This window comes from Tachysurus fulvidraco, chromosome 22 (assembly GCF_022655615.1).
Source record: "Tachysurus fulvidraco isolate hzauxx_2018 chromosome 22, HZAU_PFXX_2.0, whole genome shotgun sequence".
Lineage (NCBI taxonomy): Eukaryota > Metazoa > Chordata > Actinopteri > Siluriformes > Bagridae > Tachysurus > Tachysurus fulvidraco.
The window spans coordinates 7727598-7743020 of NC_062539.1; the positions used below are offsets into that span (position 1 = coordinate 7727598).

General features: G+C 35.5%; 1 protein-coding gene across 1 annotated transcript; it reads right to left on the minus strand.

Moving 5' to 3' along the window:
• Positions 1-2572: 2572 nt before the first annotated feature.
• LOC113636951 (semaphorin-4E-like) lies at positions 2573-15206 on the minus strand. The gene is given in 16 exon segments (XM_047806474.1): positions 2573-3365; positions 3367-3817; positions 3986-4038; positions 4328-4497; positions 5853-5968; positions 6064-6283; positions 6669-6822; positions 7781-7953; positions 8535-8686; positions 8845-8955; positions 9197-9296; positions 9449-9547; positions 10243-10302; positions 10620-10765; positions 11941-12085; positions 14910-15206. Coding segments are annotated over 15 exon segments (2220 nt in total). The 5' UTR covers positions 12041-12085; positions 14910-15206; the 3' UTR covers positions 2573-3250.
• Between the last annotated feature and the right edge of the window lie 217 nt (positions 15207-15423).

Genomic DNA, 15423 nt, shown 5'->3' on the forward strand with positions numbered 1-15423 from the left:
GGGCGTGTGCGCGCGTTTGCTCAGGGGGACTTGTGCGCGCGTTTGCTCACGGGTGTGTGAGCTGGTGTGACGTTATAGCTAGCCCCTCCCATTGGCTAACGATCAGTCTCAGACACGCTCCTAACTATTTCCTAACTATGCGGGGAGGCGTACAGAGAATTTTGTGAGAAATACCAACTGCAGTGCTCTGTTAAGGTTTACAATAGAATGATTAGAGCTATTCCAATTGTTGTAAGATTAATGGTTAGAGAAGATATTTCTTTATCCAAGGTCTCCCCAGAATAGAAGCAGCTCTCCTTAGAAGGTTGTGATTTTTGTGACAAAAAATGCACAAACAGAGTCATTAGAAAACTAAGTTTACATGCTTATTATCCAAACCCTATTAAACGGGACTAAATGCTTAAGGATTTTGATAACTCTGAAATACAAAATAAGAAAAAATATTTGTCTTTCCCCCTCCCTCCTAAAGCTAAAGAGGTGAATTTCAAAATTTTAAATGAGATTTATCCCACTAACGAATTTTTAAGATTGAAATTTAATCTTGATGTGAATAATTGTGTTTTTTGTGAAACAAATATTGAAAATTTAGAGCATGTGTTCTTCTTTTGACATGCAAAACTGGTTATGGTCTAGGGAGGTTGAACTCCCTCCCCTTATTGTAAACATAATTAGGTTTTTTTTTTTTTTTTGAAAACAAATGGTTTGATTTTATTTGTAATTTTTTGTTATGTCTTGGGAAGTTTTTCATTCATAAGTGCAGATGGTTTAAATCTAGACCTAACTTTAACCAGTTTAAACTCTTGTACGAATCCTTAAAATTAGTTAAACACACAAAAGCCCTCAAATTGATTTCTCAATTTCTTTTATTTACTTTGATACATATAAATATATATATATATATATATATATGTATATATATATATATATATATATATATATATATATATATATATATATATATATATATATATATATATATATATAACTAATTAGTATTATTTTATTTAATTTATTTATTTTTTTTGTCAGTTTGTTTTATTGTGATCGCTGTTTGTTATTGGCTATGCTCAACCTATGGCTGATTATTGTAATGTTACTTTGTGATTATGTACCTTGTTTGTTTGTTTGCTTATGATTGGTTACAATAAAAAAAAATATGTGGGGTGGCATAATCATGATTTGATTACCACCCAGTCTGAGGGGAGGGGGTAATCCTGTCACTCCGGATCAAACATGAGTTTTAATTACTTGTCTCCTATCACCTTGGAACAAACACACATGGAGTTTTATTTTTTACAATACTGTTTCATCTGAAGTCATAACCGCCCCTTTTTAAAAAAATTACTGGTCTCCTATATATTGAATCAAACACATGGTTTTTAATTTCTTGTCACCTATCTACTTGAAGCAGACACAATGGGGCTAACCAATATGAAAGAGGGGGTGGTGGGAGGGAAAAGGGGGTCTTTAACTACTTGGAGTCAACACAAATAAATCCTATCAGTAAGCAATATATCAATGCAATCATTTACTTTATTATTATGAACTTTTAACCTAAACCTAACATGATAAAATCATAACATACATCTGTCAGATAAAAGGTCTGACCTTTGACCACTTTTTAATTTAGAATTTGATCATTTTATCGATTATTATGATTAATGTTCTATTGGAGTCATAAAACTGTCAAAATATAGGGTAAGGAAAGTCACCCTTTGTATCTCTCTGCCGATGCAGGCAGAGGAAAGTAAAGACAAAGAGGAAGAAAGTGGAGATGAGAGGCAGGGCCGAGCTCCAGAGCCTCTGCAGAGAAGGGGGGAGGTTGACTTAACCAGGCTGAGTATGACTTGGGTCATTACAGTCCTGTGCTCCTGCAGCCCTCCAAGCTCCCGCTCGACACACATGTCGTTGATGCAGAAGAAGACCAGCACCGCCAGCTCGCTCGCAGACACAGGTGTGTTCATGGGAAATGAAAGTTAGTATGGAAATATGAAGTGGTCAGCTGTTTGTCATATCACATTCTCTCGTCATCTCATTGCTGTAGTTGTCTTTGCCTCCAAAGTCACCCCCCAAAATTGTCCAGGGTTACTACACATCTTCTACCCAGACCTGATCAACAAACGTTCCATGCCTCAGTACTTCCTTGAGCCGAGTCTGGACAACAAGGACATTAGCATTCTGCATTTTCATGCCGGGCCGCTCTACGAGGACATTGTTTTTAAGATGGTCATCCATGAATGGGAATACACGCATCGACACAACTTCTGCTGCCAGTTCTCCAAAGGCATCTTCAGTTGTGGTTTCATTTTAAGCGATATCACTACAGGAGATGAGAAGCTGATGCTCAAGACATCTGTACAAACAGTTATCTTGTTTTTAAGTGTAAACTTCTATGTGAATATGTAAGTTACTTGCAGAATTTCATTGTTGAGTAAACAATAATCTTTGCACCAGGTCTCATGGGAACAAAAGTAATTTGAAAGATATGTGGATGAGGTTACCCTGTAATTAAAATGATAGTAAAGTAATTTCTGGATATTTTTATATAACTGAATTGACTCTCCTCAAATGATTAGATTTTAATGATTGTATTTTTATTATTTTGCAACAATACAAATCTTTTTTAAACAATTTACTTGATTTTCTTTACAAGTCACATAGACTGAAAATAATGGTTCTGTACACGGAAGACGTTACACAAACACATTCACAGTTTATTTTACAGTAAAAAATTCTCACAAAATGTTAGAATTTAAAAAATACATTAAGAGAGAGGTAAAAAAAAAAAAAGTCCTCCAAATTTCATTGAGCTATTGCTCTGGAAACACAGTGCTGAATCTGAAGGCTTCAACAGCTACAGCTTTAAAAAAAGAAAAAGAAAAAAAAAGAAAAAACAAAACTGGTGGTCATTCTCAATCAATGTCTCATCCAGAATACAGATTTATGAAGGAAATATGAATTATGCTGGCATCCCATGGATGACTGGTTGTATAATCCTCTTCAGTAGACCATATACAATCTTCAATACATATTCACATCTATTTTGGGATTTGTTTTTAATTGGCAAACAATATACTGTGCTTAAACCAGTTTCAGTGCTTTAGGGTTTTAAACAATACTAAAGTCTACAAATAACAGGAAATAATAAAATGTCTTTAAATCTCCAACAGTTCAGATTGAATGATTTCAGCTATGAAACTGGATTATGTTGGATTTGTCATTGAGGTGTCTGCAAAATAAAAAATAAACTTCACTGGAGCAATTTGTCTCCATTATGCTGGTTTGTCATATCAGGGGATTCAGCTATTCTGTTGATTGTTATTTCTGTTGAACTTTCTTGAACTATTTGCAGTGTCTCCTGACAGACACACACTCTGTGGACATTCGTCAGCTTTTTCTAAGCATCTCTGGACAGCAAAATGCCCTTTGTAGAAGTTCCATACCACTAGAGCTAATAATATCAGTGTTGGTATAATGACCAGGATCTTGAGGGCCAAGAGAGATTTCTGCTGTTCCTGGACCTGCGGCTGAACCGAAGGATGCTCCATGAAGTCCCCCAGCCTCAGCTCATATGTAGTAGTTTGGATGACATAGTCTTTACCATTGGAGGACTCTACAGAGGTGCAGGTGTAGAATCCGGCGTATCTGTCCAAGGCATTGAGGATCAACAGGTTGTTGTGATGAATGTGGTACTTGTTGGAGTTTTGAATTGTGTGATTGTTTACGCTCCACTGCACTCGGGCCAGGTTTGATCCTGGCTGGCAAAGCAACCTGACCACGTTACCAGGATAGAAGGTTTTAATGATCGTAGTACTTTCTGTAACACAAAAACAACAGTCCTTGAGAGTCTTATTGACTTTCAATGACAAGTCACAATGGAATAAACCATTTCTGCTGCATGTATATTGACCCATACAAGACACTTTTATCAGTAAATACTGTACAATCTGAACCAGTGAGCATAAAAAGCCACCTGTTCACATACCGACTGCAGGACAACGTGCAGCATTTCCATCTCTCAGACTCTGAACCACCTCACTGCAGGAGAAAAAAAATAGATGAACAGGACTAGAAATTCAATATATCTAGGTCAATAAAGAGTAAAAAATACTGTAAAATATTGTGATGGATAAATTTATAATGTGTTGTAATTTAATAAAAAAAATTAAGTTAATAATTAAAAGTAAATAATAATTACTAAAAGATAAACTTCAGGTCACATCACACCCATTGTCTTTTTTGCCCGTTTTCCTACAACAGCACACCACATCATGATTTTTTCATTACAGCACTATATTACTGCAGCTGAGAAGTATATGCTGAGTACCTGTGTTTATCTGGATGAATGTTTTTTATAGCAATGCAGCGTTCAGCGCTGAGGTCCCAGCCGCAGTACGGGTCTCTGGCCAGCACACAGTCCATACAGGAAGCGTAATGGTCACATGTACTAAGCGGCATCTGCACCATTGCTTCCTCTGAGCCTGCATACAGCTGACCCTGAAATAATATGTGCAGCAGTTATTAAAAAGATGGTCAAACTATAACAGAATCAAACTAAAACCTGAATCGCAAGTAGAAATAATGGAATGAATCAGATGAGTACTGGGATAGCCATGATGGGAAAGTCATTAAGTATTATTTTATTTTAGTTCTACTAGTGTGAATGATGAGGAAAGAAATGTTAGATTTGCATGTTGCCCGTGTTACAGGCAGTAGCGAATTTTTATTTCTAAAATATTTTGTAAAATTATCAAAAGAATAAAAACAATTCACTCAAGTGAAATTTCATTTTATCATTCTCCCAAACTAAATAGATTACTATTTCTTCACCTTTATAAATCAATTAATTAGTCTAATATCATACACAAAGTTCCAAAAAAAAAAAAAACTTGATTCTTACACACGACAGTCTCTAAATGATTTTCACTAATGTCACTAATTCTAATGGCAAGTATTGACACTGTCACATTTTGCTTTAGTTTTTTTCTTGTGACAAAAGTCCATAACTTACCCATCAGCTGCATATTATATACTACTATTTTTTTATAATATAAAAAGTGCAGCTACAGTACACATTTTCCATAGTACAGAGGCATTAGCAGCCTAGCTAATAACTTGCTAACAACATATTTCACTTCAAGAGCTATGACAAATTTGTTAACTGAATTTAAATAAACATGGTTAAACATCAGCAGAACATCATTAAATGGCTTTCAACATGATATTATATTAATTTGCTTTACATTGTTGAATGCTTCTAACATGCCATGCTGATCAGTCACAGCTGCTAGCTGGAAAGGTTACTGGAAAAAATGGGTCTAAGTGAAAAGATGATATGAAAAACTGGCGGCTATCATACTGGGCAAAATAAAGGTCAGGCTTGTTTCGAAACACAAGCCATATTTCTAAATCTCTTGGGAAACATAAATCTCCCACACCAGTAGCAGTTAGCTGCAAAATGTTTGATAAAATTAGCTTAGAGATAACTACTAAACTAGCTTACCTATCACTAGAGGAAAGATTAGGGAAAGTATCCCCACAGAAATAGAATAGGAAAAATTAGGAAATGTTAGAGAAAAGTCACAACTAATGCTACTAGTTAATGACTAAGGCAAGGCGAGGCAGAAGGCAACCTGACAATATCTATAATATCTACAGTATATTAATATCTATATCTATCTAGCTGCCATAATGAATGGAACCACTTTAAACAAAATCCGGCCCTTAAGCAAAGCAGGTTAGGGTTCAATTCTGGAACTGCACTCAAAAAAAAAGGAATAAAATAAACAATAATATTTTGGTGTAGCATCAGGGAGAATAAAAATCAAATGTAAATGTGCTCTGAGGCTTACCAGGGTGACGGAGAGCTGCAATATCTTTACTGGCTCGGACTGCTTAAAGAGCTGCACCTCCTCTATTATCACCATCTTTCCGTCATAGTTGACTGCTTTCAGCACTGATCCGCTTGCTGTTACAAAGATTGTACAGTTGATTGAACACTATAACACATACATGCATATGTCTGTATAATGATGTAACCTGTACACATAAATATTTATGTACCTGTGCCAATAAACATGACCTGATGGCTGCTCCCATCCAGGGCAGTAGTGCTGGCCACCACTATACGAGTAAACGCAGCTCCCTTCTTCACCAGTAGGGGCTGATCAGAAGGCTTCACTGCCTGATCCATCAGTGGGTTGTCTCGGATGAACTGAAGGGTTTCATCAGGGAGGTCCAAAGACTTTGAAAACCCTTTCTCCCTTGTCTTACTGTTAATACACTACACACACAGACACACAGAGAGAGAGAGAGAGAGAGAGAGAGAGAGAGAGAGAGAGAGAGAGAGAGAGAGAGAGAGAGAGAGAGCAACACAAATAATTAACTAGTGCATAGGTGGTTTTTTTGAAGACAAATTATACCAATTCAGACGTCAAACCCTATGCACATCAATACGTAAGTTATTACTCAATAAATGATAAGAGCCTCAGTAGTAACTGGGACCATAGTTTCCTTGGATCTGGAACTACTATGGCCAATAAAAATTGAGCATTCAACTGTCATATAATTCTGTCTATTATTCTGACATATTTAAGTAATTTTTCCACCACTGTAGATAACAAATAAAAAGGATTGTTGTAGAATACGTTGGTAAATGTTGAACTCACAGCTCCGGGACGAGGGTCAGGCACAGGTCCGTAGAATGTTACCCATTTTTCAAATGAAGGTCCTCTGTACAGCGCTTTGAATTTGCCTTTAGACATCACCTCCCTGATGTCCTGTATCCGGTAAGCGCACACTGCTGAGTACTCCGGCATTTCCCTGTCAGTAAAATCACAGCTATGAAACAAGTGTCATAAGTCGGTGGTTAAAAAAAACTATGTCTAATTAATGTTTGAATCTGGTACAATTGTGATTTATTTCTACACATTTGTTTGTTTTTAACTGGATGTCACAGCCTTACTCATATGCAAATAGGAAGATAAAACAGGAATCATTTCCTTGATTTACATTGATTTACAGGTTTTGACACCCTTAGATAATTTTTGAATACACTTATAGCATCATGTAACCTCCTACAATTTATTCATTTCATATCAGAGTAAAAATAAAAATAAAGTTGTTTCTGAGGCAATTGTATCCATGATTAAATTTGATTCAGGTTTTCATATGAGTGTATACTACTAAATAATAATTCTCATATTATAAAAATGAATATTATTAAATAGTATACTGTATGCAATAAAAAGACAGCAAGGTGGTGCAGCATTGCCACCTCATACAGTACCACCAGGGTCCCCAGGTTGATCCTGTGCATTTGTGTGGAGATTTTCTCCATAAGTTCTCTCCATGTGCCTGTTTACATCCATAAACATGCAGCACTTGGATGGGCTGCACTTAATTGCCCGAATGTGTGAATACGTGTGTAAATGTACGTTTTGTATGGTGCTCTTTGGTGTATGAGTACATTATGTATCTTTTATTACATTAAACAAATCATACGTAATGTCTGAATCAGAAATAGATAATTAAATAAATAGTGCTATTTAGAATGCATTATAATAGGAACACATTGCAAATACATCCATCATTTATAGCGCTTACCCTACACCCTATCCCTATGAAATTTAAAGATACAGGGAGAACATGCGAGGTTTGACTGTATTGTTGGTCTGGTATTCAACCACAATCCTGATTATGTATAAAATCACAAATTGTCTTCTTCACTGCAGTTATTTAAACATATTCTGCTGGCATTTTTGAACTGAACATTACTCACCCCTGAGGAGTGAAGACACCGTAGAACATACAGGTTTTCCAGGTGTCTGGGCAGAAGAGGAACACATCCTGTATGAGAAGTGGTAGTCTGGTTTGAAGAACAGGACAGTCCAGGCGAGTCTTTAGAAATGACGTCCACTTCTTCTGCAATGTCCGCTGTCCTCCCACATCCCCCTAGCAAGGAGAGATCAGAGGGTATGAGAACAATGCTGCAAAAGATGACAGCAAGTGACAATAGTTAAATTTAGTTACTATTTAACATCCAACCAAATATTTTTTGGTAAATGTATAGTTCTATAAGCAGATATCTCTCAGCCTTTATTACTTAAGCATAGATAGATAGATAGATAGATAGATAGATAGATAGATAGATAGATAGATAGATAGATAGATAGATAGATAGATAGATAGATAGATAGATAAACTGCAAATAGGAAAATGGTTTTCTATTCATGTATAAAACCATCAAAAGCAGCATGATTAATCTTATAATATTTCATTTATAATCATTTCACAGCTTGATGATTAGCTAATCTTGTGCATTTCTTTAGTAACATCTGGTTTGTTAAGTACTGATGCAGAAATAGGAAGCGTGTGCTTATTTTTCCCCACCCAGGTATTTTGTCATCCCCTGAGGCTCTTTGAACAAAGAAGTGATGAGGACCACACAACCATTATTTAGGTCCTGTTAAAAACATAGAAATCTAGAATGGTGTACTGTAATATCAGCAACATCCTTTTATAAGGAAGAGTACCTTACAAACGCGAGCCACCCTTGACACCTCCATCTTACTGTAGGCATCGTACTCCACAGCTCTTTCATTAAAGAAAAGGTAAATCTTGTCATCATCCCCCTCTGGGTTGTCATCTCCCTCAGCCACATGCTTCATGCCAATGAAATTGGGCTCTGAAATAACAAAACTAATCAGTGATTCTCAACTACTCAATCACAATTTCGAAGAATTAAAGAAAGTTACAAGATGTAAAGTTGAGTTTTGAATTATATATGAAACCAGAAGACTCATCTTAGTCCCTTACATAGTGTAATAAAATTTACATTCTTACCATTAAGCCATGAAGTCTGGAATTCAGTTCGTATGCTATCATCTAAGCTTCGCATCACAACCGGTTCTGAGCCCAAGAAATTCAAAGATGTAGCAGAGTACAGCTTTCCATCTAAACAGCAATCAGAATTATATTATTACAGCATAATGATGGTATCATTGGGTTACTTTCCTTTAAAGAATTAAGATGATCATATCAGTTATCATAAGTAGTACCTGTGACTAAAGAATTGACCTTAAAAATTAATATAATGCATGAACTAAATACTTTTAATCACTCACTAACTAAACATTGTGCTCTTCGGTCTGTTACGTCATGAAGCAGTTTGCCTTAAGAAAGATGAAGCACCTACCGACAAATTCAGAGGCGCATCTCTGGAAAGGATCAAATGGACACTTTCCTTTCCCATCTTGTTGTTTACCTTCGAGAGTCAGCTTGCCGTCTTTATAAGACTGGAAGACAGAACACAGCTACATGAAATGTCTACATGGTGTGATATAATACAACAAAACATGCACAAAGGCTGAAACTCATGTTAACAAATGTCTACAATATCATAGCAAGGACATTTTACAGTAAAACATGTGGAGAAATTTTTACTCACCATAATATCACAGGTTGGATTAAAAGCGTTGGTACCACAAACGAACATGGTGTCGTTCGACATTTTATGAAGGATCCGGATGTAGTTATGACACTCAGTCTGGAAAGGAAAATTACAGGGAATACAGAGTCCAAGGAAATTATTAGGAAGTCACTCAGAAAGGGCACACACACACACACACACTTGAGCATTTACATATATACACATACTGTAAATATACACACACACACACGCATACATATAACATGTGTGGTCCCATTTTTACACTTTCCTGTGCTGAAATTAGTGTCTTATTTGTACACCAGTCATGAGTACGTACAGTCTTCATCTTATTCTAATTTTAAAGTCTGGTTACTACCAAAGTGAAAGAGCAAAGGAGGAAATCGTGTTAAAGTAATTAATTTCAGTTCCACTGAAAGATATCCCACTTCTCTTTACGCTTAAAGCCTTTTTGGCATACAGAAGGAATCAAACTTAATAAAGTAGGTTAGCAACCGGAAGCGAGTTTCAGCGTCATCCAGTAATATCAGTCTGTGTGTCATCAGCGGTGAGAAACTATTTCTAATTATCTTGTTATTAATATCTGTGTATCAAATTTAAACTTTCATCATATTTACAGTGTGTAAGAGCACTCTTCAGTGATCTGAGAATGATGTAACAATGTAGGAGTAGTGATATTTCGACAGCTGGGTCGTCAGCAGTCTAATATTGGGGGTCGCGGTCTGAAAAGTTTGGGAACCCCTGGGCTAGAGTACATTAAGAGACAGAATGGTTACACACAAAAGTCCCCTTACCTGTGTTTTCCCTTTGATGTTACAATTGCGCTGCATCTCTGAAGTTACTGCCCACTTATCCTACAAAAAAAGGAATATATTTGTCACTGAGCTAGAATTAAATAAGTACATTGCAGGTGGAAAAAATTCTTGCTTTAGTCGTAAGTTCACAAGAACAAAAATAATTATTCATACATAATAATAATAATAAATTATTTAATTTGAATTAAAGTGCTTTACCGTGTACAAGTTTAAATAATGCATTCAAAAATAAAATTGTGAAACAAATAATCACAGTTACAAAAAAGAACATTTAAACAATCAAATATATAGAAATAAAATGAAATTCATTTATTTATTTATTATTTTTATTATTCAAATGAAATCTTTTTCCTGACCATAGACTTCTTGTGTGTGATGTTGTTGAGGTCCAGGGCAAAGATGGCCTCTCGAGCTCCCAGGATGAGCACACCCTCATCTTCCATCAGGAGCATGGTGGTGTAATTCCACACTCCCTCCTCTTGAAAGACATGTCCTCTGTTACCTAGCAACAGCAGAATAGGCTTTTAGTGTCCACTGTGTTGGAGTAGTTTTAAGATCTTTGGTGCTCATAATAAAGAAAAGTACAAAGAAGTGAAGTAGAAGAAAGACTTAACACAACTATAACTTTTGACCTGCTGCAATGTTCCAATGCCCTAAAATGATTATTATTATTTATCTATGTATTTATTTTACATAAATCTTTTATATTAACCTGTAAGCAATTTTAACAGAAGTAAGAATTTAAATCAGCACTTTTTACCAGCTGCAACAACACATCAACATGCTTTTAATATCATTCATTCATTTTCTACCACTTATCGGGTCACGGGGAGCTTGTGCCTATCTTAGGTGTCATCAGGCATCGAGGCAGGATACACCCTGGACAGAGTGCCAACCCATCGCAGGGCACACACACACACACACTCTCATTCACTCACACACTCACACACTACGGACAATTTTCCGGGGGAGGAAACCAGAGTACCCGGAGGAACCCCCCAAGGCACGGGGAGAACATGCAAACTCCACACACACACAAGGTGGAGGCGGGAATCGAAACCCCAACCCTGGAGGTGTGAAGCACGTGTGCTAACCACTAAGCCACCGTGCCGCTTTTAATATCAAATCAAATCAAATCTTTTATTTGTCACATACACATACATACAGAGTACGACATGCAGTGAAATGCTTTTTACGTCTGTCCGGTATTCAAGCATAAAAAGGAATGAAGTTAAGGATATAAATAAAACCAAAAGGAGGTAGATAAATAAAATAAATCAAATATATTGCAAGGCTTATCACAGTAACATTAAAACAGCAATGCTGTGCAGCCAAGTCGCAAACTATATTATATATATATATATATATATATATATATATATATATATATATGTATATATATTATATATACATATATATATATATATACGTATATATACATATATATACATATATATATATGTATATATACATATATATACATATATATACATATATATATATGTATATATGTATATATATATATATACATATATATACATATATATACACATATATATATATATATATATATATATATATATATATATATATATATATATACACACACATATATACAAGAAGAAAACTACAAAAAAAAAAGAAATACAAAAAAAGCAACAAAGACAGCTCACTTACTCAGAGTGACTGTTTTCCGTGGTGTGCTGTTCAATGGCCAAACCTGGCCCGAAGTCAATACAGCTGGAACCCAAAAAGACAGGACAAGGAAGAACAGCATGTCCTAAAGCTAAAAGTCTCTGCTACAGTCTTAGTCCCTCACTACCTGCGAGAGAGAGAGAGAGAGAGAGAGAGAGAGAGAGAGAGAGTCATATAAACGTGGCTTCTGAAAGCTTCCTGTGCACAGACAACTGGTTTTAAATGCTGTTACAACCACAAAAGCCGCATGTCACTGCTATGGACTGGATAATTTAAGTAGAGCATCAAAGCCACATGTGATGTGTGCCATTTCAGTTTCTGAGTTGCAATGACCTATTGATATTAACATTTTTCTATAAATGTGAAGCAATGCTCTTTTTGTAGAATAAAGAAAAAAAATCTTTTTTAGTTATAATAAATCATTTTACTTATAATAAAAAATCATTTTAATTATAATTACAGATTATGTTTAGATTGATGTACTTCAGAAGAGCAGGGTGAAATATGACATAACACACATGAGCTGGATTTTCAATTGTAACCTTTTACAGTTTTCCATACAATTACCTTGTAGGAATATTGAGAAAAATCTGTCATTCACGCTGGACTACGTTGATAAAATTGTTCATTTTAAGATAATATTTTCATTAAGAATAGCATAGATCACACTCTACATTATTATAGAGAACAAAGTCACAGTTTCCTGTCTTAACATTAAGAGCTTAGATTATGAAGACATTCATGAAAGACAAAAAAACACTTTATATCATATACCAGTTGTTCCAAAGAAGAACTGAACAAAATAATATCAGAATCTCATTTTAAAAGTCATGGATTAAATCTGTATTCGATGCAGTACTGAGAATAACTGAAGCAAAACCCACATCCTTCCTCTTAACAGCATCGACCGCCGACTTTCAAGCGAATTTATCACATGCATTATGTCATTAAATGCCATTTTCATTAGTTTATTTTCCCGTTGCAAACATTGTACGATCCACAAGACATAACACAGGGCATGTGCACCTCATGCAGTGAAGTTTAAAAATATTTGAGAACATATTGAACATAACAGAATTTCTGCATTAATTACACTTATAACACAGTGCTGTTACAGGCCTGAATGTGCTTGGTGTTGTTTATTGTCTATAACAGCAGCTACAGGGAAAACAATTGTTGATGATTTTATCAATTGTACAAACGTGCAAGTTTAAATATGTTATCATGTCTGTAGTAGACTTTATAGTAGAAGTCACAGTGACCTTTATGGAAGATGCTCCACATTAATAAATACTATTACTAACAGTAATAAACAGATTTAAACATGTTCTTTTACAAAGTGTAATAGTTGACTGTGCTTTTTTTAAGATATGTATTTAATAATTAGGAATATTAAAATTCCCAGTGTTAGCACTGTTTCTTTTTAATGATCAGATGTAAAGCTGTTGTTTTGTTGTTATCTACAACAAGATGCATTTTTTTCCCCACTTAGTAACAGGAAGGTGAAGGAATGATAGTAAATGCTAAAGGAATGATAAAGTAAGTGCTAAGTTTGACTTATTTCAGTTATTCCAACAAACTATTAACATAAAAATATGACATTTCATTCTTAAACAGAGAAAATTTGTTTAAAAAAATATCTAACAGACATGGAATTCGCATAATACAGCATGTACTGTCATTTAAAAAAATAATAATCTTGCAGTAACTAATTTTGTTTGACATCCGTTCAGATAAAAATCTATAGTGCGTCTAAAGAGACTTTATGTATTCAATAAAGACATAAAAGTAGCTAGCCAGCTCACTACCTAAACATATATTACATATATATTAATTTATATGAACATCAGCCCATTTTTGACTTTTTGAAGCCTAGTCTGTTTAATCCCGTCTCCTGACACATGAGACATCTAAATTAAGTCTATTGATTACTCAAACCAGGTGTTCATCATGACGGAAGAGAAAAGTGCACAGAGGAACTAAAAAGACTGTGCACCCTATTGTAGTTGAATGTTAAGAAAGTCTGTACGGAGTGAATCATTTCAGTCTACAGACACTGACTAATCAATAAACTTTAGTACTTAAAATGTGACTTTGCCATTGAGCAATGCTGCTTGGAGACCAGTAAGTACAGATGATCTGAACATGCCTGTGCCCAGGCTGAGGTGATGGGCCAAAACCTGTCACATCGCAGAAAATGTTTTTGCATAGTTCAAGCTCAAGTACCCTAAACCACATGCATGCATGCAAAAGAAAAAAAAACCAATACAAAACAAAAAAACATTTCCTGGCAGCCTGGTAATCTTAAGCAAAAACAGAACAACTCATCAGTCTCTTACCCTTTACATCTTTGGGAATTTCCAGAACTATAAATATTCTCTGCATTTGAAAACAGATTACGGAGAGTGGTGGTAATTGCTCTGAATTGCTACACTTGGTCGGAAATGCAATCATTTTGGTCAGAGCTTGCAAACCTGACCAAACTCTACATTGTCAGGTTTGACAGGTTAATACTAAAGTGCACAATAAAGAGAAGAAAAAAAAAGCAATCAGCCTGTAAGTCTTTCTAAAACTAAAGCAAACAAACAAGGAATAAAAACATTGCCAGACATTTTCAAACAGTGTGTATATTGCGCTTAAAATTCTATGGAGAAATGAAACAAAAATGCCTTTTTGCCATAGCATGCCAACTGTGAAGCATGTTGGTGGGAGAATCATGCTATTCAGTCACCTTTGCTGCTATAATGTTATGGTCAGTGTTGGTTAATGTTATGCAGGCTATGTCACTGCATATCATGATACAGAATTTCAGCACAATTCTGTCTGGCTCAAGTTGAAACAGATGCATTTAAAAATAACAACAACAATAATAATGCAATCAATACAATTCTTCAACGAATCTTTCCCATTTGATTTCGGTACAAATTCGACAATTCAGATAAGGGACTTACCTTTTGTAAGCCACTCTCAGTCTCTTTGCAGCCTGATGTGACATGCTCCTCCTGTCCCTCAAGCAAAACAAGCAAATCTGTAAGTGTTTAAAGGAGAGGCAAAATGTTCCAAGGCAGTGTGGATAAACTGTTGTCTCTTCTCCAAGTCAGTGTGAGTTGAGTTCATGGAGTAGACTGCATTGTTGCTTTAGAAATCAAACTCCTAAAGTCATGCTGTGAGGTGTGAAAGAGCTACATTTAGATTCCTCTTTCTGTGGTGCTAAGAAAGAAGGACATGCCATTACAGGCTACACATACACTCAGACACACACACACACACACACACACACACACACACACACACACACACACACACACAAATCACTGTAGCAGGGAGAAAGGAAGGAAAGAAACAAGAGCAAGAGGTGTATTTTATATAAGCAGCCAGCACTTCACACACTAGCTGCTTATATAAAAGTGAATATTTACTTCCTGCTTAGAGGTGTGCATTCAAAGGCCTTATGAAATGCATGAA